The following is a 27,712-nucleotide window of genomic DNA, read 5'->3' on the forward strand; positions in this document are numbered from 1 at the left end:
CCCAAAAGTTCAGCTCTGTATAAAGTTCCTTCTTCAGCATTTTTTTCCTTAAGATCTCACTCCATACAGGAGCTGAGAAGTGATCTTTTACAGAGGGATTTGCCACCCTGGTGCCCAGCACAAGGCCACGGACCCAAGTCCCACCACATACTCTGTCCTGCAGCTCCCTCCCAGAAACACCATGTCCAGCTGCAGACAGACATTATTTGTATTTTAGTGAAGCTGTGAATCCAGTGAGTACAACAGATATCAAAATGACTCTGAAATTTCCTGCCCCACTTCCTTTTATTGATCAGCTAACTTTATGAGGTCTAGGCAGGAGAAGAGAAGCTACAAAGACTTCCAGAACTTAGAAGCAAATGGCAAACGCATGAACTGGCTCTCAAGGACAGTTAACTACAAACTGCAGGAATCTGTCCCCAAAACAGCTCTTCTGAGTAAAAACAAGTGAACGGTTTCTTCAGGTCATTAGCTGTGCCAGCTTAGGTGGTTTACTTGAGATACACCTTACTAACAGCAGGACTTAAAACTGCCACTACTTCCAATATCACAATACTTCCATTGCCGATTTTTTCATGGTATTAAGACAACACGCATATACTGTTGCATAGATACAAAACACAAAATAAAACTGAAAAAAAAAAAGAAAGACTGAAGTCGCATGGTACCTCCCTAACAATTTTAGGAAAACCTGGCATGCGTTAAATGTAAGCCCCAGAAAGCCCTCAAGGCCTTTTTTTATAACAAGATATAAATAAAATACATAACATTTGGACTCTTGATTTACATCGTAGTTTTGGAGCCTTCAGGGATTTTTTTTTTTTTAGATCTTTTCTTCACAACCAAGAGTTTGTTTTTTCAGAATACAAGCTTAGTTCCCAACATAATCCCAGGGCTTGGAAAGTTGGAACATTGATTTAAAAAACAATTATGCCAAAACATGGGCAATATTTTGCAATAACCATGCATTAACCATTTTGATCCAAACTCAAGTCTGATGCACAGAAAGCAATAAAGCCTGTAGAAACAGACTAATTCACACCAAATTAAAATGGACCTTGAAAGATTCACAATGTGCTGTCCAAAGACAAGTGAGAAAATAAACACAGTTGTTCTAGAGGGCTGTTCTTCCCTTTGTTGCTGCATTTTTGATGCCCCCTCACAGGTGGCCAGGCAATGTCTTCAAGGCCAAAGAATTCAGTAACTACTACAATGATTTCCAATTCTCCTGACCTTTGCAGAAGCATTAAGATGTGGCACTTCAAAACACAACAGCGAGAGAAGACCTGTTCTTCCCCCTTGGAGGTAAAAGACAGGAATAGCATCCATGTCTCAATTGCACTTCAACACTTCCAGGAATAACTCCAATATGGAGTCACCCAATTAACTGCAAACTTGGGGCACCTTTCCTTTCTCAGTGGGTTGGGAGACAGACTATTCTTTAAGCACATTCAAGAGCAAAGCAACAATTTTGATTGAAATAAAGGACTGCACTGGAGGATTGTACTTTCAACAAGAGAGCTCAAGAGTGAGAGTTGATTTAACTTCAAAATTCAGAGTGTAACTTCCCTTTAGAGGCTTTATTCAGTAATGAAAAGCTGATCCTCTACCTCTTCTTAAACTTTTACATTATTTTTCCCTTCAAACCTCTCATATAATTTCTGGAGGCTATAAAATCAGCTCGATTCCCTGGAGAAACAGCAACGTTTTTATAGATATATTCCCATGTGATAATGGCAACTATTACCAATTTTGGTCAAATGTAAAATTCTAGTGGGAACTATTTCAGAAGTCTGCCTCAAACTCAAGAAGAAACAACAATTTTGTGTTAATACCTACTCTGAACAGAACCAACAGCTATAGATGCTTGTGCTTCTGGCTTATTTCTTAAGGAAGAACACGAGAAGAACAAAGAAATGCTCACAGCAGGAAAATCATCCTTACAACAGAGTACAGCTAATAAAATAAAGACAAGATTCGAGAATTAAAACAGAAAAGAGACACCTCATTATCAAGCAGATCCAGTTAAATGTAGAAAAGGTGTTTGCATGTGGTACTCCAACCTCTATAAGGAGCTGGAAGAGTAGTTGGAAAAGACCTACTTTTCTGATAGTTTTTCTTTGGGTCGGCTGTAAATTTCAATTGTGATGTCCAAGCAAATATGTTTTCTCAGAGATAAAGTATTGCTCATGCCAAGAAAGTTGATGTGGAAGAAAAAGCTATGCAAGGAAAGAACACACATGAAAAGAGAAAAGATTTTCTCCTGATAACATTTTGATATGCCAACTTTTGCACGCCTGAAAACTCAACATTTTCACTGCAGATGAATGACCTCTCCCCCATGAGACTAATGAAATCACTGCTAAGCAGCACTGAACCATGGGTCTTCCCAGAAGCACTAACACAAAAGAAAACATCCAAATAAAACCAAGTACGAGAACAATTAACCATTGCACAATACATCTATTAGCGTTTGTGCTCTGGGCAAAACTTGACTTCTTTGTCATCAAACGTGTCACCAGTTCCAGACCCCCCTCTTGTACCAGATGAAAGTCCGAAGTCTCCTCACCAGTACTACATACTACATTTGATAAAACCGTAACACTTCAAACATGTTCTTAATATTCTCTTATCACCATGGGGGAGAAATTGTTTCCTAGATTCCTGGTGGGAGGCAAATTGTGAGATGGTGAATGTCTTGACATTCACTCCCTAAGAAATAAATATCACCTTCAACGACAAACTGATTCAGGGCCAACAAAGCAGCCTCTCTGCTTAAAACAATCTAGCAGGAACAAAGGTAGAAGTGAAGACCTATAATTACCGCTAAGCAATGACACAAATACTGACTAAATGCATGGAAGAGATATTACATGGATCATGTTTGTTTAGTTTTTTAGTGTATGCTGGGCCATATGTTTTCACTTAAGTTCAAAAAAAACTGCAGCAACTCTCCCGTCCTCATTACACAGAGAGGATGCCAGATACTAGCTACTCTTTCTTATGAAAGCCTTTTATATTCTTCAAGCCACATGTCCTGAGAAATTCTATTAATAGTCAGGTATTTCTGCAGTCCTGTTTGTTGCCCTTCTCCAAATAACTCTTTCCTTTTGCTTTAGCTACAGAGGTAAATTTGGGGAGGAGGCCTTCTGGGATTAATAATCTCACTAACACTATAAACAATTTTTCCATTGGTTTTTCATTGACGAATTTAACCCTGAAAGCAGTGCCCATGCTAGAGGATCTCTGCAACAATACGGACAACATGTCCACGTTCATAAGGTATACTGATTAGAAGCACTGCTAGAAAGGGGTGCAAATACAAAAGAAGTAGTTTCAATTTCAATTAAAAAAAAATCTCCATGTAACTCGTTTAAGAGCCTGAGATTGCTGCAGTCTCCTTGCTCTTCACTGAAAAAGCTGTAAAAAGCAGGCTTGGTGGGTGCTGGGAAAGAAGAATTCCTGCAAGCAAATTAGACCCTCGCAAATGGTGAAACGTGGGAGGCACTCCAACATCCCAGTTAATGCCCAAACAATAGCCTGGGACACAGGAGGGTGCTCGGCAGCCTGAGCTGTCCCCACAGGACATCTTGACATTTGCAGCTTTTAGAGTTCCAACTTCTTGTTATAGTTTGATCTTCTCGACGCCTCTTAAGGTTGACCAATTTCGTTGTGCTCCTGAATGACAGCCCTCACTTTGGCTGTACACACACTAATACACAAATCAGCAGCAGGCACGCTGTCCTACACGAGTCCATACTACTGAAGCGTTAGCACAGTTCCCCGATGGTTTTCACCGGGGCTAACAAATATCCTCCCCTATAATTCTCACGCATTCATAAGGTCACAGGCTAATACAGGCCAGTGACCTTTCTTGATAGGAAGCCTGGATATAGCCATGCTCTTTTGGGGGAGGGCAGGGAGTTAACCTGTTTGAACAATGAGCTCAACTGCCTTCAGGACCAGAGGTCAACCATCTTATTTATTAATAGAGATGGAGTCATCGTTTCCAAGCACTCACATCGGCACATCCCATTTCTAGAGTCTGTCAAGTCACATAGAGGGAGACAACAAAGCTCAACGTGGCACTAACAGTCTCGGTTTTTTAAAAGTAAGTGCAGTCAAATATGACACTGGCCTATTTGACAACATGGCCATTCTTCATCATTTTTAAAAAAAATCTTGATTTAGAATCCGAAAGATAACCTCATACATTCATAGCCAGCTGCAGAAGTCACTGGGTGAAACCCAGAGCCACTGTTGAACAAAAGGCCAAACTAGACACTTGTAGCGACCCTTTGTGGTATTAAAACTTACGAGCAAATACACTCACGCCTTTTCAGAACTATGACATACCTGTTACTTTCCCTATTCTCTGCACACAGAGAAAGCAAGAGTTTCCACAAAGGGCTACAGACATCTGTGATAAATGCAATGACACCTTCAATCTGCTGTATCAGCTCCAACACTCCTCACAGTGCTCAGCTCTGCTGTTGTCCCAGGTCGTTGGGGATTAAGATCAAGGAATTGGGATCAATCCTTGGTCGAGATCTTTGGCGAACAGAGGCAGAGTCAACAAGTACAACGTGTACTAAAACTTTCCGCCCACTTAAGACAGTTTAAGAAAAACTGCTCCTCATAAACCCCTCTTCATCTATTTCTAATACCTTGTATCGGACACTCAGAGACCACTGTTCAAAAGCGTCACCATCTGCTTATTGCTGTGCTGCTTTCTTTTAGCAGACAAGTAATCACTAAGGTGATTAACTAATGATTGCAGCAGTTTCCGATCTGACATGAGATGTCCATTATTCCTACTGCAATAGTCCATTTCAGAATCAGCACCGTTCAGGAGAAAGTCTAAAAACTTTCATATTCAGAACCACGTTCACCCTGAGGCCTTCTACACACAAATGTTCTTGGAGAGAGTGGAGCACTCTGGTCATAAACCCCCCTGGAATGGCCTAATGGCCAAATCGGAAAATGACCAACAGAGAAAAGGAGTGAGCATTCTTTCACGAAGAAACACTTCTTTTCTGTGTTATACTGAGTACTTCTGCAGATGGAAGAACTGTCTTTCAAATCAGCTTCTTTTGAAGAAAATGAAGATCCCTGATGAACTATGTCAAAATGATCAGCATACTGCCTTCTCCTTGATATGATCGTCTTTAAAGAACGGTAGTCCTGCCATGAAAATTTTGGAGCCATTTCTACTCTTTTACATGTAATTTATACAGACGTGTTATTCCAAATTAGTGCAGCTCAGCAGACAGTGCTCCTCAAAAGCTGCTTTCCCCTAAAGATTGTAAGACTTGTTCTTGCAATCTTGGAATTTTTCTTTCTTGGACCAGTAAACACCAAGTGATGGATGAAAAAAAGACTTCTTTCAGTTTTTTTTTCACAGACAACGCAAGGAAAAACTTAGCTAAGTGTCTGAAGAAGAGATAGAAACTTTAACAAGAGAAAGCAGAAATGGCAGATTAGCCTCCAAGCTGCTAAGAATCTCTTGATTTCATAACTTTAGTATTTTCAAGCTACCACAGATTAGTTTCTAGAAGCTTCTTGGAACGTGCAGCATTACTGAAAGTGAGCTCATCCTGTAGCTGTGTTTCACACACACAAAAAAAGGCCTTTTGCACTTGGACTGGATCACGGTGACTTGAAAACGCTGGGCGATATTCACCGAGTTCTCAGCAAAATCTTCCCGTTACCAACCCAGCTACAGTCGGTGTCTATAAACACCGACTGCCTTTCCCAGTGTGATGCACGTCAGAAATCCCAGCTGATGTTGTCATAGGGCTTCCCAACGCACAGAGCAAAACTCCTGCCCTGTCTGTTTCAACACAGGCACGTCTCTCTACAGTGTCTCAGCCACCCCGACTACTCTTTTTCCCATGCACATCCCAGCTCCGATAGTCTTCCATCTCACACCAGCACGTGACTGAGCTCCACACTGCCTGCCTGGGTCAGTTGTTTGGATATCATCAGATTGCCCTGACTGAAAGCCCTAATGAGGTGCTGATCCCATCATCCAATCACTCAGCTGAGCCAGAATGCATCCCACGGGACAGCCAGAAAAGACTGATGCAAGAATTCCAAGTGATGTGTAACATGAAAGGGCGCCATTCGCATCGCTAGGACTCACAGCCTGTCAGCACGGCCATTAGAAATCCTGGGCTACAGAGATTTATAATTCAACCCTCCCACACACAGAACTTGCTCCAGACTGAAACTTGGCACAAAATTCAGTCCCAGGAGGGCATTAAAAAAATAACCCATTCAACGGTTTCCGTCCCATGGCTTCAGCTCACAGCCATTTAAATAATGGCAATTTCTCATTTCTCTTTTTAACTGAGGAAATCCAATATAAAACACCAGATTTACATAACATTGCAGTGGTGATACAAGCTGGCAACAAACCCAGGGCGAAGGCTGCCAGAGCCGTTCCGTCATCCCCTTTTGGTGAATTTCTCCATTTGGATTCAGTTTAACGGAATGATTTTTATTTGGTTTAGCTGACATCATGTGTAATTGCAAATCCCACCTCCGTGTTGGTCAGGCAGCTTGCCCTAGCTTTGTACACCTTGTGTGACTGTTAGAAGGGGACAAGCCCTCCTGTGGTCAGCGCAGCCTTCCACTTGTGCTGCCACCGTTATTTCTTTGCTGCAAACTCAGCTGGCTGATTTAGAGGACAGTAATTAGTTGCCTATTGAGCTGCAAAAGACCAACTGGACAAGGAATGGACATACACAAAACAAAGAAGGGAATTGATGCAAGCCAAAAGAAATTTGTCAGTAGAGCCTTTGATTTGATCAGAGATTGTTCTGACAACCATCACATCTGCTTCCAGGGAGAGGGACAGACCCAAGCCTATTGTGGCTGCAGTCTTTTTTCCACCAGGTATTTGTATTCCTCTGGGGGCCATCCGTAATCTTGAGTTTGTCAGTGGGAAAAAAAAAAAATCTTGGAAGTTGATGCAATGCTACAAGCACTTCCTAATAAATACATCAGACTTCAGGAAGTCTGCAGCAAATCACTGCTATGACCATAACCCTTCTGCTCCACCACTGCTCACCCAGAGAGGCCTTTGGTGGCACATGTAGGATAGCAAAGAGGTTGTGTTGCCCCACAAAATATACCATTTGCTGGGTGGGCTACTGGCTCCCATCTCAAGACCACGAGCACCACTCTTGCTCTCCCACAGCATACACAGCCTTTGCTGCCGCACTCCAGCTGGAGGACCGGGCATATTACAAATCATCACCAAAGCATCTGAACAAATTTTTCCTATTTGTTATACAAGTCCACAAGTAGCACAACTAAAAAAATAATTATACAACCAAAACTACAAAAAGAAAATGAAGATTTGTATCAGTGGTCAAAAGGCTCCAAAACTCAAAGAGGAGTCCTTCCTGTTCTTTAGAGAATTACCAACTTCAAGGTACTTTAAATCAGTTTGGACTCTCTCTGCTGCTGTCAGCCAACATGCTATGTCAGTCAGTGTCAAAACGATCCTTCCAGAATGACAGTACATCTAAGTTGCCATTGTTGCAGACTCTCACCATGTGCTAAACCATCCTCCCTAAGACAAGCTTCTGAGGTCCACATTCCAGCTGTGAAAACCCTTTTGACCTTGAGAGCTACATGTACAATGTTCCTCTAGAACAGGAAAAAACCTGTGCCTGAGGGACCACCTGAGCTTTCAAAACAGAAAAGCAAGATGTGGCAAGCATCTGCAGAATGACCTTTGTTTCCAACAGCTGTACAGTTTTCTCATACCTTGTCCTTTAATTCCAAAGGGGGGTACAAAGTCCCTGATACGTGCCCATTTCCTGAAGGAATCATCCAAGAACATTGGTGCCGGCTTCGAGAACCTGAGAAAAGCAAAATGAGAGAGAAATTAACTCCTGAACTAAGAATGATAATTTTTTTTCAGGAAGTTGGGAGACTCCATACCTAAGTGCTGATTCTACAGTCTCACTGGCAATACAGTAATGTGGAAGATTTTACTTTTACCCAAATGTGCCTGCAGTGGAACAAATACGTCAGAATTTGTGCCCTGAGGACACCCAAAACATTCAAGTTGTGAGCCTGGCAATCACTTCCACTCAGCGATTTAGAACTTCCACGCTACTGTTTGGCTATTATATAAATTGCAACCAGAGTTTAGGCAATTTTACTCCCAGCTTTGTAAGCACAAACCAATTTACATGCTGCCTACGTGAGCAGGGGAAGAGGGGGTGCAGAGTTGCCTTTATATTGTTCATTACATATACGCTTGCCGCTCTGCGTAGGTATGAATGCATTGGACAAACGCGTGTGGAGAGCAAGGCTGGGGTTATCTGCTCTCATGGCGGCTTCTGCCTCACTCATGCATGTACACAGTGGCTCTCGTAACACAGGCAAGAAAGGAAATGGTTGAGGACACCACGAAGCAGCACTTAGTTTACAGAGAATGGAAATTCAGTACAGATATATGTGTTTTATTCTGCATTCATTAACACATAAATGATTCAAGAGAGATCCTTGCCAAATCAAGCAGTTGTGATCTATCCAAACTCATTTACAAAAGAGAGAACTAGTCCCTCTTAACCATGTCATTACGGGTATACATTATCCTAATTACAGTCTCAACAGACAAACACAGCAGCTACTAAAAATTTGTCTCTTCTAGAAACAATTAGTACAGCAGAAGGAAACCATTAGCAAAAGAAACTACAGAAATATTAATTTTCATATGGGACCATTTCTGAGGGTATCAAGATCATGGCTATAAAATATGCTAGTACTATTAGAAATGTGTTCATTCAATCATATCAAAAGAGTAGCAGTGATGTTCTGGATCAAAATCAACCACAATATGCTATAGAAACGAAGAAAGGGATGTACGGTATGTTCAGAGTCAGAGAGTACATCTCCACTACGAACATACTGCAAGTGCAAAGTACACCTATCTGAAATAGATACAGCATGGCTAACCTGGGATAGTTAAGAAAATCTGGTAGCAGGACAGATGTAACACACCGGTTTAACTCTCCCTTCAGGCTTTTTTTGCGCTCACCATACATCTCCATGCTACTGCAATCAGATAACTTTTGGACTTGAACAACCTGATTTAAGATAAACTCATCTACACTATGCCACAGCCAGTTACAGAGCAACAACTTCAGACAGCAGCACACTGAGGAAACGATGTAATGAATTCTGAATTATAAATTGCTCCAAGTACAGTCTTATCACAGATGCCCAGCAAATCAGAGCTCTCCAGCAGAAGACCAGTCCGACAGAACGGTCCCCATTCTCCCCAAGCAGCAGCTGCAGTGAAGGATGATGGCACTGCCTGGGTGTCACCAGTCCCTTTGGGCTGATTTGGTAGGTCACCGAGCTACTCTGGTTGCCACTGTGACATGCAATCTTCAGGGAAAAACTTGGAGGCTTCAGAAAACACATATATAAGCAGGTTTTATTCTCATCTCCCGAATCAAGAGGATTCCCTACAACACCACCACAAAATAGTATAGTGTAAATAAAAAACTTAGCCAATTAAGAGCACTGCACGAAAAAGAAGGTACAGGCTGTAAGGTCAGGCCTAACTCAGAAGTTGGTATTATTTATAGATTTATAGATTAACTCATCTATCTGCAAGTCATACACTAGGAAAAGACAGTTTACACTAGTCTGACGTGGAGGATTGAGTGTCTCTCCCTAATACAGATTCTCCCTTACAAGGTGCCTGGTAAAACCAGGAGGAAGGTCAGACCCTCCTGAGACTTCTTGGGCCCCAAGGGGAGTCCCCAAAGCAGGTGAAGCACTAGCAGGATTGATCTGACGCTCTGTGGTGTCCCTTCTGCATGGCACCAAAGTGGTGCCCAAAGAGAAGGGTGAAGTGACCATTGGCCTTGTTATTGTATTTGCTACAAGTAAAGTTCAGGATTTTTCTAGCAGAGAACACAATAGCCTTAGCCTACCTACTATTATTTGGTAATATTTAACAGCAGTGTAGCAGACAGACGGGGAAACTGACTTTTAATTCACACTTTTGCTTCCTTTAAAGAGGGGGGAGGAACAGTTTTGGGGGAAATACTATATCCGTAAGGGGAAAAAACGAGCAAATTTGAGGATATTTAGCTCCCATAAATCTTGAAGGTAATTCCATTTTGGAAATATTAAGAAATCCTGAATGCCGTAAGCTCATGATCTGTGAAAAGTGCTTTGCCACCTCAATAAATTAGAGCAGCCCAGAACCAATGTCCAGCAGTGACAGGGAAACGCTGTCTGCCAGACCTCTCCAGGAGCATGGCTGTTCTGTCTCGGCTCTGAAGCGCGTCTGGCATATTCTAGGACCCTTCAGGAAATATCAGGATATGCCTTAAACAGGCCATGGGAATGCTCTCTGCAGAGCACCTAAAATACATTCCAAGGAATGCGTGGGAGTTTGTCAAACAGAAAAAGTAAATGTTTCTGAATGATGTTAAATTTTGTATCTACTGAACAGCTTACATATGGAATGCTGCATTTCACTCAAGTCGTCTGCCGCTGCTACATAAAGGCAGGTGAGCTTCACCCACAGCCACAGCTCCGGAACGGAAAAAGGGTTGTGCTATACGGGCAAACAGCATGCAAAGCGAGAGCTTTGATTTTTCAAATTTGATTTTTAACCACTTCCTATCTACCCCACCTCAAATTCCAGAACAGACATAATGAAACCTCATAGCACATGACAGCCATGAAAAGGTGAGAAATTTGGGTGCTTGTGACACACTGCATGATTTGGGAGGGAAACACCAAGCATCTAAAATCACTAGTTTGAATGACATATCCCAATAAAACAGCAAGTGACGTCTAAATAGACGACATCTGGACTCAATGATCTTAAAGGGCTTTTCCAACCTAAATGACGCTATGAAATGCTGGATATGATAATTATGAAGTACAGTCCAAATCTCTCCCAGCTTTCAAGTTTGCATTCCTTATACAAAGACATTAGTAATATCTCTAACACAATTTGTCACTGCACTCAGCGAAAGGAAGTGTACTGCCAGGAAACCATTCTTAAACAGGAATCTATATACAGAAGAATCTATATATACACAAGAAAGTGTGATATATGTTTGTACCGAGGAGATCACAGCTGACGCCACAAAAATTACATTTCCAGTTATTTTCTCTCTGACAAGTAAGAAAAGTTGTGACCCAAAACCATTTCTACCTGGAGCGCCGAACTAGCCTGCCAGAAGCTCCCCAGCCAAGTTTTCCAACCATTTCCATCCTGTCCTTGATACATAGATCCATTCACAGCTACCCCTCTTGGATGTGGGCTGAGGTATTCAACATCAGCAGCGTTAGCTACCCAAAGTATCGCACAAATCTTAAGACCAGCACTGCCTCTATCAAAGCAGATATTGAACAATTTCGGACATTTAATCTTGACTAGACTCTGCTCCCTACCCCCACCTGCTGCTCTCAAGGCAATTAATACATAAATGTGTAGAAGGGAATAAGCTAGACCAGAGAGAAAGTAAAATAAATACATCAACTGATAGTCTTTGGCTAGAACAAGGAGGGAGGAAGACAAGGTCAAGTCCTTGAAAGAGTAGAGGAGAAGAAGGGAGCACGTTTCTAGAAATCAGGACACTACAGAAAGGCAGATTCACAGCCACTAAGCTCCACTGGGGGCTTATTTCTCAGATATTTTCTTCCTTTCCATGCCTCCCACCCCCCTCCTTTAAGCTGCCCTGCCCTTTTGTTTCTTCTTTAGTTAGTGAGAATCAGCAGCAAAGAAAAACCGGAAGCTGAAGGGAAAAAAAAACACAACAAGTTGCACATAACCTGCACATTGCATTTGTGAAAGGGCATGAATGACCTTTTTTGTTGGTGTTTTTTTTTTTTTTTTAAAAAACACACAAAAGAATGACTTATTTTTTCTGGCATGACTTCTACCCTCTCCTCTGTTTGCTTATGCACAAAAGCATCCACAGTTAGAGAGAAGGCACAAAATCTACCAATGTTATTAATAAAATGGCCAAAATACAAACCAAAACACTCTAGCACTGACTAATTAGCTCTGATAGAGGCATTTGTAGAAGTACAGGGAGCAAATCTAAACTAACCTTTTCCTTTTTCCTTAGTAAGATCTAGATGTATGTTCTCTTCCTTGCCTCCCTTCTCTAGGGAGCAGCATGGTGTGATAGCATAGGGAATGAGGAGCCTTGTGATGTCCTAATTTCACATTTCTTACTGACATTAATCCTCTGTCAAAAATCCAAGCAGCTCAAAGTTTCCTCAAGCAGCTAGGAAATTTCAGAAACCATATTAATAAGGATTAACCCTATCCTACAACCAGCATACTTTTACTAAATCAGCAAATAAAAGAGCCACAAAAATGGATGGCTGCAAGAAGAAAATCTTTAACAGTAGAGATCAGGCCAAAAATTAAGTTGATCTTAACAAACCGCAGAAATGGTCTAAAAGAAAATCAGACAATACAGTTAAGATAACTTTGTACTGAAGAATGGCCGCACTGGGTCAATGCACTCCACCACTGCCATTAGAGACCCCCTAGGTCCTCTTTCGGAAGAGACAATGAGCCACTGATCCCTGTCCATCTTCTCCCATGCTCTTCATGCCTACAGACCCTGAGGTACCTACAGTCGTCCCTTTCAAGCTGAAAAGTCCTCAACTACTTGGCCATTCTCTATGCAGATGCCGCTGAATTATGCAGTGGTACAACACTGCTTTGCTTTCTTAAGCATTTGGGTTTTGTCCATTACTGAGCTGGCGCAATCACTTGTTCCTTTACAGCTCTGCAAGAAGGACCATGAGGTGTAAACCATGGTCCTTCCTTCTGACAGGAAGCAGCAGTAAATGCCACAACCAGTCCAAAACATGCCTTTGAACAGGCTTTATTCCATAAGCAAAGAAAAGGAAGGGGCAGGTAAAGTCCACTGAACAAAAACCCCTCTACCCGTCTGCAGGCCATGTAGCAGGACCCTCTGTTATCCCAGCCTCCTCCCCAGGAATGGCTGCTCTGTACCTTTGAGGCACTCTGGAGCATCATCAGCCTTCTTGCCCTCTTTGCTCTCCATCATCTAGTAGGTTGTTTAAACGCATCAGTGCAGGCATTTGCCTATTGCCTGCTCACTGCTCTATTTAGAGCTGGACCAGCTGCTCCAACATACCTTAACAGGCCTCCATACTCTGCGCTGTGGTTCATACACAGAACGTTGTCATACTATTGCAGAAAAGATAAACATCCTATCATGACTGACAAATGTAAGTATCACAGCTGTAAAACCTGTTAAGTACTCCTCTTCATTCAGGATCAGAAAACATCGGCTCAAGGACCATGCCCAGTTCTGGGCCTCGTGCAAAAAAACACGAACAAAGTGGAAACAGGCTATAGGAGAGCTGTGAAAAAAAGATCTAAGCTGTACAAAACATGATCTCTGAGGAAAGCTAGAAAGAAATGAATTTGTTTAGTCTAGGGAAGAGAAATTTGAAAGAGGACATGATAAGCCACTAAATATTATGAGGCTGCTGCAAAAGAGAAAGGTAATATCTCCATATCCCTGGTAAACAGAAGTAGTAGCCCTGGGCTTAAAATGCAGCAAAGGAAACTTAAATTAAACATTAGAAAAAAGGTTTCTTATGCTTGGGATTATTACACATCAAAATCTATTGCCTAGACATGGGCTACAGAACCTGTATCAACTAGTACCTATCAAGCAGGGGTTAGTCATAGCTGTGCCTACTTTTAAGAAGAAAAAAACAATAGATGATCTTTTGGAGCTTTGCACAGGTCTATTTCTTTTAAAACCATTTTCACACTGTAATAATGTTGCTAGGAGGTGACCAAGTACCCAAGCTACAGTCTGCTGCAGTTGGGAATCAAGAGCTACCCCTCAGACTCCTTGGGATTCTGAAGTACTTACCTTCATATATGGTAATCAAATTTCAGTACAAGCACAACTGTAGATAAGCAGCACATGGATTTTGCAAGCCTGTTGCCTGCCAAGACTGCTTTCTGTTTGTACCCTGTACCTTTGTGATAAACAGGAAGACACGTAAAGTTTAACCTTTCTGCAGCCATTAATATCTTGTGCTTACGCACCACCAAGGCACAAAAATCAAAGACTGATTTAATATCAGCTCAGTACCTCCTGCTAACTGACTACGCTCTGACATGCATGAGGTCTGACAAAGCCCCTGAACAGCTTACCTAGAGTGTCTCTATGTAATGCAAATAATCATTCTGGGGACTAAAAAATTTTGAGAGAAACTATTGAAGACAAAAAGAAATCAGACTGCCTGCTCCAACCAAATCCTCAGACTTTTCTACTGATTCTCCAAATGCTTCAGACAAAAAACACACAAGCACACACAAAAATAACAAGAAGCTTGGTTTAAAGGTTGGCTTCCTTTTGGGAAAAAAAAAAAAGGTGAAAAAACCCCAAGCTATAAAATTCAGACAAGGCAGAAACTTTGTCCTGACCTGCCTCGTGGTGCAGCACATAAGACAACATGCAAAATTTGTCACTGCTCACCGAACCCTCTAATACCAAAACACAATTATGCAAGGGTGAAAAGCTGACTTCTAGACAGCGTAGAATGATGTTAGTTTAAAAAACAGTCTCCTAACATCATTTCAATGTCATAGTTTGTTTTTCATGTGTTATTGTCAAAGATGCAAGATTGAATTACAGCTAGTTTTTCCTCCCAGAAGCCAGGTGGGGTGTTCAAGGCCTCTGAGGGAGCACTGAGCCAAACAGATGAGATTACATGGTATTTGGAAACATGATGAAGGTAAGCAAAAGCAGACTGTAATTACTGCCTGAGTTTTCAAAGCCTTCTGCACAAGTAAAAAATGAGATGAGGAGGGAAGGAGAACGGGTCCAATCCTTCCCCCTAGCAGAAAGGCTCGGCTCACATGGAAGATGCCAGCCAACAACTCTGCCAGTTGGCCGAAGTTTAGCACAATTATGCTCCTGCTCACATTCCACAGGGACAGGCAGGAGATTGCTGTTTCTAATGAAAAAGAATAGGACAGCAGTCATCTAGGCTAACTGCTGCTGTGCAACATTGCACTCCCAAAAGGCAGGGAATCTGTTTTTTTTTCTGGTGAAGATCTAACATACATTCCAGAAGACTGCAGGTGATGGGCTGTCATGGTTTAACCCCAGTGGACAACTAGGACCACGCAGCCGCTCGTGCACTCCCCCTAGTTGAGACGGAGAAGAGAATCAGAAGGGTGAAAGTGAGCAAACATTCATGGGTTGAGATAAAGACAGTTTAATTGGTAAAGCAAAAGCTGTGCACTCAAGCAAAGCAAAACAAGGAATTCATTCACTGCTTCCCACCGGCAGGCAGGGGTTTGGTCATCTCCAGGAAAGCAGGGCTCCATCACGTGTAATGGCCACTTGGGAAGACAAATGCCATAACTCCGAATGTCCCCCTCTTCCTTCTTCTTCCCTCAGCTTTATATACTGAGCATGACGTCATATGGTATGGAACATCCCTGTGGTCAGTCGGGGTCAGCTGTCCCGGCTGTGTTTCCTCCCAACTTTTTGTGCACTCCCAGCCTACTCACTGGTGGGGTGGTGTGAGGAGCAGAAAAGGCCTTGACAACCAAAATCATCAGTGCACTATCAACACCGCTGTCATCCTGAATCCAAAACATAGCCCCATACCAGCTGCTAGCAGGAAGGTTAACTCCATCCCAGCTGAAACCATGACATGGACAGAGTTTCCATCACTGACCTGTTGCCTTTTGTCACAGATACTAATTAACCAGTCTGTTAAAACCCAGTGTCCAAACTTTGCTTTTATAAAGCCATCTTACCGTTCTCTTTATTCTACTTGCAAAGAAAAGTTAATCCGCACTCATGCTATTGCCAGCAATCCTCCCCACCTCATTCCTGCCACCGTCAGCACGTTTGACAGTCCAGAGCTCCCAGCAGTCTTAGAGTAGAGCACATCAAATTGCACATCACTGTTTCAAAAGCCTCTAATCTTGTCTCCTCCTAACACACTATTTAATGTATACATCTATCTTGATGTTATCCTACTGTATCAGAGCGATCTTCATATTTGAAAGCGTTGAAGGGGATAGTGAAATCTTTAGTGGCCTTCATAACATGTAATAATGTCACTGCAGAAGGAGCCTGAATACTGAATTCTTCCATCTAGACCAAACAGCACGAATGGTTTTTGTGCACGTACATCAAGAAAGCTGAAAAGAAATTGGTACATATGTAGAGAATAGGACAATGATGAAAAAGAGCCTTCAACCATCAGCTAAACCAAAAATATACATATTGTTCAGCACAGCCAAGCACAAGCACAGAGCAGATGTGACTGCTCTGTCTATGTACAGCACAGGGGATGCAGCATGGAAGGAGAAGAACTATTGAAGCTAACGAACAAATAGGCACAAAAGACAAATGAGCATGACCTGATCATGGTACAGCCAGCTGAAGTTAAAAATAAGGTCACTAACATTCAAAACGGGTAAGCTCCAAAACCGGTTTGTGATGGAAGCCGAGGAAGACAGGAAAGTGCAAAACAAATTACTTGAGATGAAGACTTGGTCAGTTTATGAAAGGGGTTGTATGATTTGGTGTCTGCATAGGCAGGGGACTGGACTTCGTAATTCATCCAGTTCCTGAATGCGAGATGTTCCTTCACCTCTGGCATATTGCTCTTATCCAGGTCAAAAATCTGCTTGGAGCAAAAATTTCCTTCCTAAGTCTTACTGGAGTGAGGATGCTGGCAGAAGAGATGTCAATGTTTCAAGTATCGTTACTGAAACAGATGGGTTGTTCTGAGAGAGAATAGTTGTAATTTTTTCAAGGCCCACATTCTTCCAGAATGATCAATGCCATTTCAAAACTTAGACAAAAAATTCCTTTTAAGATGATATGGAAATTACTTATCTGCTGCGAAGTACAAACCATGGCACTAACAGAGGTATTGTCAGCTCTTCTGGTTTTCTTATGAGTCCAGTATTCTGAGAAGTTCCACAGGACCAAGTTCCTCATATCACGCTTCTGGGTGAATCTCAGCTTTCACGTTAAAAAACCCAAAACAAATTAAAAAAAAAAAAAAGTATTTTCCTAGCCTTATAGTTGGAAACGAGCCCTCGATAACTAATAAAGGCTCAGAAACTGGAGGAAAAATAAAAAGAAACCATTATTTCCGAACTGTGTGCATTTGCTGTCCTGACTCATTATTACTGAATATTCGTAGGTTGCAATTCTCATCAGTGCAACTCCCAACAGTGACTTTAAGGTGTTCCAGAGAAAGCTGCCGTGATGAAAACACTAAGGACAGGGCTGCCTGCAGACACAAACAGGAAATGAAAGCAAAACAATAAAAGCGAGGGGGGGGAGAAAGTCTGTAGAAGCTATTGCACCAATAGTTGCCCACAGCACACAAGACAGGCAGATAATTAAATACGAAGAAACATAGACGAGAAGTAAATTGTTCAGCTTCTTTGTACACTGCATCAATTGATGCTCAAAGACAATCACACAGATAGTCCATTGTGGTGTTTCTTAGAATTTTTTTGTCAGTTATTTTCAAAAGATGTTTAAGTCATCACAATCTGGGTTTGACAAAAAACTGGTATAGCAATGACAATATCAAATCAAGTCTACATTTCATTGAGAAAACAAGAAGATATGAACCAGAAACAAGAACAAACTCTGCAGCGAAAACATGACGGGACTGAAAGCATGGGAGATGCTGGGCAAGCAGAGTTCCCTCTGAACATTTTGAAATTGGACGAGGCTTTTTGGTTGGAATCCATGTCTTAGTTTGCACCATTCAGAAGGTGGACATCCTAACCGAAAAGACAGTGAGGGTGGAAACGTTCTCCATTGCACAAATTCCTAATGCCTAAACAATTTACCTTGGCATGCTCCTTCTTGTAGGAAGTTGTTCAAGAAACTGTTGCGTGATTTTCAAGCTTGCCTGGTACTCAAAGCAGTGTAATTCATCCGACCAGAGAATAAGCTTTTTTTCTTCTATTAAGTTAAACAGGATAATATAACTTTAGGTGCCACCTCCCACATACAGCCACCTGATATGTATTTGTATAACGCACACAAAAACCCAAACACTAATATCAGAATAATATCACTTACTGAAAAACAGTTACAGATAGATTACAAAGCTGCTATTAATGAGATTCATATCAACCCCGATGGGAAAAAAATCCAGATGTGCTTCTGTTACTCTGCCGCACAATAGACTTCACGTTGTAGTGCAAGACAAACTGGGGACAGCCAGTTTTTACTGTTTACGGTTCAGACAGAGGCTTTTTCTTCCTTAAACCAGATGCTAAAACCTCCAAGGTTTTTTGCATCTCACAGGCTCAGACTGGGAACCTAGACCAAAAAAAAGGCCAAAACATGCATCCCAAGTGGATAGAGTGTTTTCAGAGGGGGCTTTTCCCCCCAGGTGCCTGTGCCAGCAGGTCCCTCTGTCACAAGAAAGTGAGTGATATGGGAGATGTGGACCCTGTGCCCCGTTTCATGTAATTCTCTGTCACCTTATTAATTCCAGCCTTTAGCCTAAGAGTCATCTGTAAAGCAAAATGCATTAAAATCTTCCAGATAATATCAGCACTGTTTAATATAAGCCTCTCTCCTTTGGTCCCATGGTTTTAAAAATAAACAAGTATTTTAACAAAACAAGGGTAAGACACTGAGCTTGTAAAACCTCTTTCTGCGTACTTCTTTCAGAGATAAGGCACAGAGACTGGACACCAAAGCAAGTTTCGATGTAAGAGGCCACCTGACAAAACTGAAAGGATTTACTGACTCAAGGAGCAAGTGAGTGCAGCAGAGAAAATTGCAAACAGTAGACAGCACAGACAGCTATATAGTTTCTTCATCATCCCACACAGAAAGTGTCTGGCTTGAGTTAGAGATTAGACAGAGGAGATGAGACCGGAGGTGCCACTTGACTACTCTGACAAAGAAAAGAACCATGAACCACGCTGACCTCTCCTGTCCTACTTTCAACACAGGTGCAAAAAATAAGACCTATCCTTCCAGCCAGGCATTCTCTGACCAGGGTCCTCTGCTCTGCTGCGTCCCCAAGTCCAAGTTCAACATGCATCTGGCAACAGACTGTGCAGCAACAACAGCACACGCAGCAGTAACTTCAAAGGACTCCACTCCGAGGCCTGATGGATATCTGAAGCACAAGGTAAGTTCTTAAAGGCCTGCTCTCCAAAAAGCTACAAATCTTCAGTGGGAACTGACATAGAATCATAGAATGGTTTAGGTTGGAAAGGACCTTGAAGATCATCGAGTTCCAACCCCCCTGCCATAGGGACACCTCCCACTAGACCAGGTTGCCCAAGGCCACGTCCAGCCTGGCCTTGAACACCTCCAGGGATGGGGCCTCAACAACCTCTCTGGGCAACTTGTTCCAGTGCCTTACCACGCTTAAAGTGAAAAACTTCTTCCTAATGTTTAATCTAAACCTGCCCTCTTCCAGTTTGAAGCCATTCCCCCTCGTCCTGTCACTACATGCCCTTGTAAAAAGTCCTTCCCCAGCTCTCCTGTAGGCCCCCTTTAGGTACATCCTCCCTGATCCGCTAATCAAAGCGGAGGGACCCTCCCAATTATTCTTACGGTACCATCTGAAGAATGGTACTACATTACTCCTCATTCCAGAAACTTTTCAATGGGATAGTTCATTTTAACAAGTTCCCACAAGAAAAGCCAGTAGAAAAAAGGATACTGCTGGTTTATGCAACTGAGATTTATGTAAGTCACTGAAATAAATACTAAACATTATTAGCTACTAAAGGAAATGGTTACGGTGAAGATGAGGGGATAAAAAACCCACACAAATATGCCTTCTCTTTCAGCACCCTTGATAAAGAAAGCACTTTTCCTACAGCTGTGGGAAAGAAAACAAGACATAACGGTGAAAGTTGAAGTTACACATCTATTGGCTGTTATCAAAGGGAGCTATAGCACATGGACAAAATGCAGCCTGAGTGATCCCAAGTTCCAAACCAAAGAAATGCTGCAGGCATATTCATCATCAGCATTTGTATTCGCTCCTGAATATTACAAAGAGCAGTGAACATTGCTGATCCACTACTTTTGTCCCAGTAGCGATGTTTAATTGTGTGAATTGCATTCAGTCTTTATAGAAAACATCAATAAGTCCACTTCTATCATTGATATTCTCCCACTGACCCCCTCAGGCGACCCAATATGAAGGAGTTTTCAATTTGCAGCACTGCTCCTTGACACAGAAATCCTGCCACACCCCGGAGTTTTCCATACCCTTCGTGTGTGGGTGGAACAAAGTACAGAGAGCGACCTTGTAACCCAGCATCTCCATGGATCCATCAGGGAGCCACAAAAGAAGTAACTTACTCTCTGCCTCACCCTGGAATTCAGTCTATTCACTGTATTTTCTTAGCATCATCCGGTTTTATTTTCTCATTCTTCTCTTTGCCCACCTATGTTTGTCTAACCACTTAGATGGCCCACACAACCATTACAGTATTCAAGTGCTCCACAAACAATTACTTACAAATTACATCTGTCATAGAGAAGGTGTTCATGTTTTCATTCCACTCCTTGAAAGTTTTAAAACTAATTCCATGAAGGTATTAAACTTTTCGCTACAGCCATTTTGGAAGCAGACATGCTCACTGTGACAGTGCAAGAAATCTCTCTGTTACAATGACAAATTGCAGACATTTTGTTCTCGTTTAATCTTACTCTTAACAAAACAATCACCTTGGTAAGCAAAACCGGAAAAAGCCATGAAAGCTCACAGCCTAAAAAGTGAAAGCTTTGCAATGCACTGGCAAAGGAAAACGAAGACCATAATATAAATAATGAGTAATCTTAATCATCAGCTATTTCTAATATCTTATCACCATAAGTCCTTCCACCCTCCAATAAATCAACAAATACTTAGTCACTTCTTTGAACTTACTGAAGTACAATAGAAGAAATAACAAGAAAACTATGCTTCCAGCTACCAAATAAAGTTCCTTAAAAATAACAATGATTTATTCAAAGCTGTAATAAAATCCCAGAAAACATTTTGACTGCCCTTCAAAATTTTTCCCGAATAGCTATTTTTCTAAAAAAAATTTCCCTGTATCAGCTTAGAGTAATTTAAAAAAAGTTAAAGCCCACAACGCCATCTAATTCTGGATACTTTTAAATTTCCTTGTCTCAACAGAAAAGGACTACTTTGAGATCAAGGGATACTTGGCTAACGACAAGAGAAGCAGCAGATTTTCATTAGCCAGCAAAACAGCAACGCTGTGGGCCAAAAGGAGAAATTCCCACAAGTATTTATGGGTGCTCTTTGGGCAACTGTTCAGTCAGTCTCCAAATAGACATCCATGGAGCAGAAAATGGCACAATATCATCCCACATTAGTCTCTCAGCCTCTGTAATGCTCACGCTTAGTTCTCCTGAACGGTACTTTTCCTTTCCTTTGGACATTTTGCTTTTCCTGAGTTGCAGACTAAGTGTACTTGGCAGTGAAGTTCACAAGCAACACAATTATAAAACCTGCAGATTCTCACGTCAATGCTGTGTAAACATCACTGTCTAAACTTAAGCCTGCAAATGACTGAAGAAAAGATTTTCAGAGACGATCAGCACTTTGTTGAAGTCAACAGAAACTGCATAGTAACCTGTCTTCTGAACAAATCAGGTCACTCATGGTACCATACTTATCTTCGAGTAATTACTTCTGAATATTCCCAGTGAGCATTTTTCCACTGCAACAGCCCGATACATGCTCTGCAGCAATGGTTTTCATTTTAGCGTCTTGGCCAGTGATGAAGTGAATCAAATTGACAGCCCCTCTGGTGATACCAAGCTTTAGAGGCAACAAAACAGGTTCACTCCCGTGAACTTTTATCAGCAAACCTTTGAAAAATGGCATCCCTAGTTACAGGGATTAGTAACTCTCATACTGAGAATATGAATTAGGAGTAAAAATACAAGAGCAGCTCTAGAAGGAATAAGAGCAGCTCTAGTAGAAATAAGAATAGGCTGAGGCGCAGCAGCATCAACAAATTGCTTCCAAACCTGTCTGTGGCCAGCACAGCCTTGGAAAATCTGTAACATTAGCATGAGCTTTCATTTCATGACTACTCTTTTCATATCAAGAGTGTGCCTAATGCTGCAAAGCACAAATCTGAACACATTTTGCCTCCTTTGTTTTACTGTTATCACCCACTGAAAACTATCATGGGCGTTTCTTGAAATGCATGTGAAGAGCCTGGACTCTGAGGGCAGTGATCTCAAGGCAGTGAGCTGTGCAAGTGTTAGCCATCAACACAAACCCCAGAACAGAAGCACCGGGATCAGAGATCTGTGCTTTCTTGGTAACTACAGTTAGTGCATCAGAATTGCTTGTGTCTGAGGGAGGGGGGGAGGGGGAAGCGTCGCTTGATTTTTAGCTTGGGACTATTTTGTTAAGAATTCATCAGCTTGCTTGTCCAGCAGTGAGGAAAGTTCTACCTAAGGATGTGAGTGAGACTGTACTGGGTCAGATCAGAGTTCAAAATCTCTTTTCCAAAAATGGCAATAAATGGATGTCCAAGGTAAAATAAGAACAGGGCAAAGAGATAAAATATTTCCTCCTTAACATTCACACAGCTTTCAAACATTTTCAGCTGAGTGGATTTCCTGAGCTTGATGTGGTTTGTCTAATCAGCAGCCCTCCTTTCCCTCCCAGCAATGGATCTCTCCTCCAAATGTTTGTCCAGACTCCCCTGGAATTCATATAGATATTTTGCAGCCGTCACATGCTTTGGCAAGGAGTTCCCCAGGTATACGACCTGGTGCATGAAGAACTGAATCTTTTTTTGTTCTGATGCACAGAAGTAGAGACACATTATGCAGAAAGGCTGTATCAGTGCTTTTTTCCCCTTCTATCTTTCTTCCCTGTAGTAAAAGCCAAGGGAGAGTTCAGTGCAGCTCGGCCAGCAGACCCACCACAGAAGATCAGATCTCCCTCTGCTCTCTTGCTTCTTCCCCTCAGACACCAACAGGGACATATGTTTTTATCCCATTTGATATGTTTTTATCCCATTTGTTACACATGCAGCTGCCTCAGCAATCACATCACCTCCTGCCTCTCAATCCCCGTTTGCCCTCAAGGTCTTCCCTTATTCTGCCTTTGGGATTTGATGTTACCAAGTTTCAAGAAGTTTTGTTTCATGCAGCTCTCATCTGGGAAGCATGCTCTGTGCAGTAGAAGACTTTAAATCCGTATCTTGTGTTCCTCAGACTGTACCTCCCAAAGCTCTCAATTGGCTTCTCTGGTGTCTACCTCAAGCCTCTTGCTCGCACCTACTAGGTGAGCAACTACCCTTTTTGGCATGGCAGGCCACTTAGCAACTTTTACGGTCAGGGAGTACTGCAGAGAGTCGTCTCTCTCCCATCACATAAGGAGTCCAGCCTCCTCCTGTGTTCACACAGGACAGTTTTCCCTAAGATGTTTGGTAGCTGTAGATGGCTGGGAAGTTTCAGGTTTATTGCATATGACTGAAAATCCCTCTCTGCACAATGTAGCTCCCAAGAGGAGCACCAGAAATGAAATATCTGTAAAGGACTGAAGTGCCATACACGTACAATGAGCCCCAGCTGCTTTCTGGGAAACAGTCCACAGGCACAGAAACCATGGCACGGTCAGAAAGCGGTCTGGGATCCCAGCTGGTGAAGAACATGAAGGCACTACATCCAAAGACTGCACTGAAGAAGAAGTGGCGGTTATAGCAGCTATCGACTGCTTCAAGGAGATCCACTCTTGCTCTTTTGAGCTGGCCAATGCTCTTCAGCAGTCGCACACAAGGAGTAAAACACTAGCCTTAAAACAACATATTTCATAAGGAGATGAGGTCTGTTCAGGCACAAATGACAAACAGCCTCATTACTCCTCTTTACCCACTAGCTAGCGTGGGAATAAAGCTCAGACACAGGAAAACTGCCTCTGTAGCAATGTCCTGCAGCTGTCAAAGAGTTGGCACGTGAACAAGTCAGGCACAGGAAGAAGAGAAGTGCTACTGCAACCCTGGCCAACTGAGCAATTTCAGAGTCTCAACATGACAGCACAAAAGTAGGTGACCACAGAGACATTCTCCCATCCCACTTTCTGTACAGCTTTGCCTTGGACATTCACATCTTGTCTCTACTGACCTGTGGGAAGTACAGTAATATGTACGCTTTGATCCAGCAATACTGACTTAAGATCCAGTCTTGTGTGGGAAGTGTTGACGAATTACCGCTGGTAGACACTGAAATCACTCAACCAATTAACTGAGATTAGATTAGCTAATAGGTTTGGAAAAATGCTATGAATAAGATGTGTGCAGCCGCACATGTTTTTACTCAATTATATGACAGTAGGACATGTATTATTTCAAGCATCAAGGCTACACCAAATCAGATAAGCAATCCCACCTAAAACAAAAACCAACAACATACTTCCCACAGAAGTAAAACAACTTTGTACTAAGCCACAGTGGAATAAACTGACAAGAGATATAGTTTCTTCCCAACTCCGATCAGCTTCACAATCAATGCCTTAAAAAGAAAGAATTCATGTTCTTACTTTTTAAAAAAAATCTACTGTTACTATAGCAGTTTTATTACTTGTATTAGTATACAGTGATGCACCTCTTATTCAGATCCTGTCTCAGTAAAGTCTATAAGGTTAGACCAGTTTGAAACATGGTCTATTTCCATTTAATTGAGAGCCAAGAAGGGTTAATATTAATATAATTGACTACTTTTCTGCCATTCGCTAAATTGCACACCTCTATGTTGTTTTCTCTGCAAACTAAACACACCACGTTTCTGCTCATACAGAACCCATCCTTCCGAGAGAGAAAGGCTATGATTTTATTTTGGAGTAGGTCGGAAAGCAGGTCTGAAGTAGGTGTGCAGACATGCAGGTCTTCTCTACCACTACTTCTTAGCAAGGAGTAAAAGAAGAAGAGCAGAAGACCAAGACCTGAGCTCTGTGGGCCTCCCAGAGGAAGCTTGATAGAGCTGGGTGTGAAAGAGCTTCTGAAGGACCTGTGAAGGAGTGCTGTAGTGACAGAACAAAAGAGAAGACAAATAAGTAAGGGACCAACAACATTTTCAGAAGAGCCAGCTTGATGGTGGTAAAGGCTATTGGCTGGAACAACCTAAAAGACTACCAGTTTTAAGCAATCACTTGTCACACTGCTTCTTCTGACTGTAAAGTCAGCTTATCTCCAGGAACTGCGTAAAATACTGCCTATACACCCCAATTCCTGTGTATCTGATGATATTCACCAACCTACTACTGCATCAAGGCAGGTCCTGCTGTACCACACCTCAGAGCACTGAAAGTCATACCAGAATTTGCTCCTCCGGGTAAGGAAAAGACAAGAGAAGCTTAGGAGACGGGAGAACAAGGGCCACAGCTGGGAAAAGTGGAAGATAACTGGAAAAGTACAGTGGGGAAAATGTGCTCATGGTGTTAAGGGGTATGGGATCAGGATGCTGGTCTGTGCAGGTTACGGTATACAACCGGGGAGAACACAGAGTTGCCAGAGTATGGTATAGTGACACGGGAGGCTGGACACTGGTTTGTGATTTGAAGAACTAAGAAGATATAACAAGGGAAGTGGCAAACACAAGGTTACATAGACCATGGAACAGTCCCTCTGGTGACTGGGACTAGAGAATTTTCCCTTTAACCATATTTGAGTCACACCTCTAAATTCTGCTTGGAACCCATCTGAGACTGGCTCTTGCAGCTTAGCAGTGAAGAAGTTAAGACTCTGCCTACGAAGAAGCCATCAGAACCTCTGTCTAGAAATTTCCAGGGGCCTTCAAAAGGTGTAAGCTGTACTGGAAGCAACCTAGGATAGAACTGGAAGAGAGAAGCTCAAGGACACGAATGGAGTGTTATCTGTGAGCACTGAGATGAAGGGAGGGCAATCACTAGTGCAATGGGATAAAAGAGAAGTTTTCTCTAAGGTGGAGAGGTAAACTCTTCAGATCCCAAAGTATTGTAAGGGAGCAGACAAGCAAGCAGAAGAGCAGAAATTTCCGGAAAAGACCTGAGAAGTAATGAGAAGAAATTTGTAGAAGATGAAAAGAAAGCAAGTTAGGGGATGAGAAGGCAGAAATGTTGTGCTAAATATCGTCATTCTCTCTCTCATTTGGAGTGGGGAGCAGTGAGACCACGGGCAACAAATACTGAAGAGGGGTTGAGGGTAAGTTATACACAAAAAAGCATTTCTCTCTCAGGCCATGGCGGGTGGTTAGAGCAGTTTCACTAGGAAGAGTACAAAACCAAAAGAAGGGAGAATCCGTTTGTAATACAGGAGAGGTCACAGTGGTCCCAGATTTCTGGTGGGATAAGAACAGCAGTACACTGTGCGGCGAGCCAGGGTAGACATGGTGGAAGACAAGAGAGGCAAAGGAATAGGTAGCAAGTAAAAAGAGGACAGGGAGAACAAAACACCTGTCAATGGAGGAAAAGAAGCCGATCTAAGGTAATATAAGGAAAGTAAATGAGTTGTCATAAGAGATGCAACAGGTCACAGAAAGAAAAAGCAATGAATTGTGAGATTTGAGCCACTATATACGCAGTAAAACTTTAAATAGGTTCACACTGCATGATCTTCAATTATAGGAGTTGTGCTAGTCTGTGTCGTACCATGGTCATCTAAATGTTTAGAAGTCTATTTTTAATATTCCTTTTAAAGCGTTTTCCTGGTAAGCAAGTTTATTGTCTTGTGGTTTCTCAAGTCCCTTTGCAAGTTTAGGTAATATATTTGCTCCTTCTGTTCCTGCAGCTGAAAGTCTGATTTTAACGAGCGATTGCACATTTTGGTTAGCAGCTCAATCATTACATTCTTAAGCCTCTTTAAAATTCCTAGATGTATACAGTCCAGGACGGGTGATTTAGTGCTTATTAGTTTAGCAGTGAGAGAGACCAGAGACACTGCTTCAGAGAGATTTTACTGTTCTGAAGTTGGTTCCTAAGTGTACGGGGCTTGAAAGCAAAAAGATAGGAAGGCAGATTTACAAACCCATAACAACGAGGAGAGCTAAGGCTTGAACAGGATACAGTCTATCCTCCACTTCTTTCCTGTCTGTACAAATGAAAACAAAATGCTTCTACTTAAACTAACTTTCAAAAAATACTTGCCTCTACTTAAGCTAACTTTCACAAAATACTTGTTGTTACTATGGGCAAAAGCATGAAGAAGAATAAGCCCTCCAACTAGTTTTAGTGATAGCTTCCATGGTACTCTACCTCTTGATCAGTGGAGCTCTTTCTAAATGATTAGCAAGGGTGTAATTAAGGAAACAGAAGGAAGAAAGATAATTCAAAGATGAATGAGGCCTTTATTCAAGGTATCTCTGAGAATCATAGAATCATAGAATTGTCTAGGTTGGAAGAGACCCTTGGGATCATCGAGTCCAACCATCTACCCTACTCTACAAAGTTCTCCCCTATACCATATCCCCCAACACCACATCTAAACGTCTCTTAAACACATCCAGGGATGGTGACTCAACCACCTCCCTGGGCAGCCTATTCCAATGCCTGACCACTCTTTCTGTGAAAAATTCTTTCCTAATGTTCAGTCTAAATCTCCCCTTGAAGCCATTCCCTCTTGTTCTGTCATTAATTACCTGTGAGAAGAGACCAGCACCAA

General features: G+C 42.1%; 1 protein-coding gene across 1 annotated transcript in view; it reads right to left on the bottom strand.

The window, feature by feature from the left end:
* The window catches only part of ST3GAL3 (ST3 beta-galactoside alpha-2,3-sialyltransferase 3), a 136,543-nt gene that overhangs the window by 14,882 nt on the left and 93,949 nt on the right, over positions 1–27,712 (bottom strand). Inside the window, exon 5 of the mRNA XM_009884675.1 lies at positions 7,780–7,874. Coding sequence (XP_009882977.1) covers positions 7,780–7,874 — 95 coding nt within the window. The remainder of the gene's footprint in view (positions 1–7,779; positions 7,875–27,712) is intronic.

Source organism: Charadrius vociferus, unplaced genomic scaffold (assembly GCF_000708025.1).
Source record: "Charadrius vociferus isolate BGI_N301 unplaced genomic scaffold, ASM70802v2 scaffold163, whole genome shotgun sequence".
Classification (NCBI taxonomy): Eukaryota; Metazoa; Chordata; class Aves; order Charadriiformes; family Charadriidae; genus Charadrius; species Charadrius vociferus.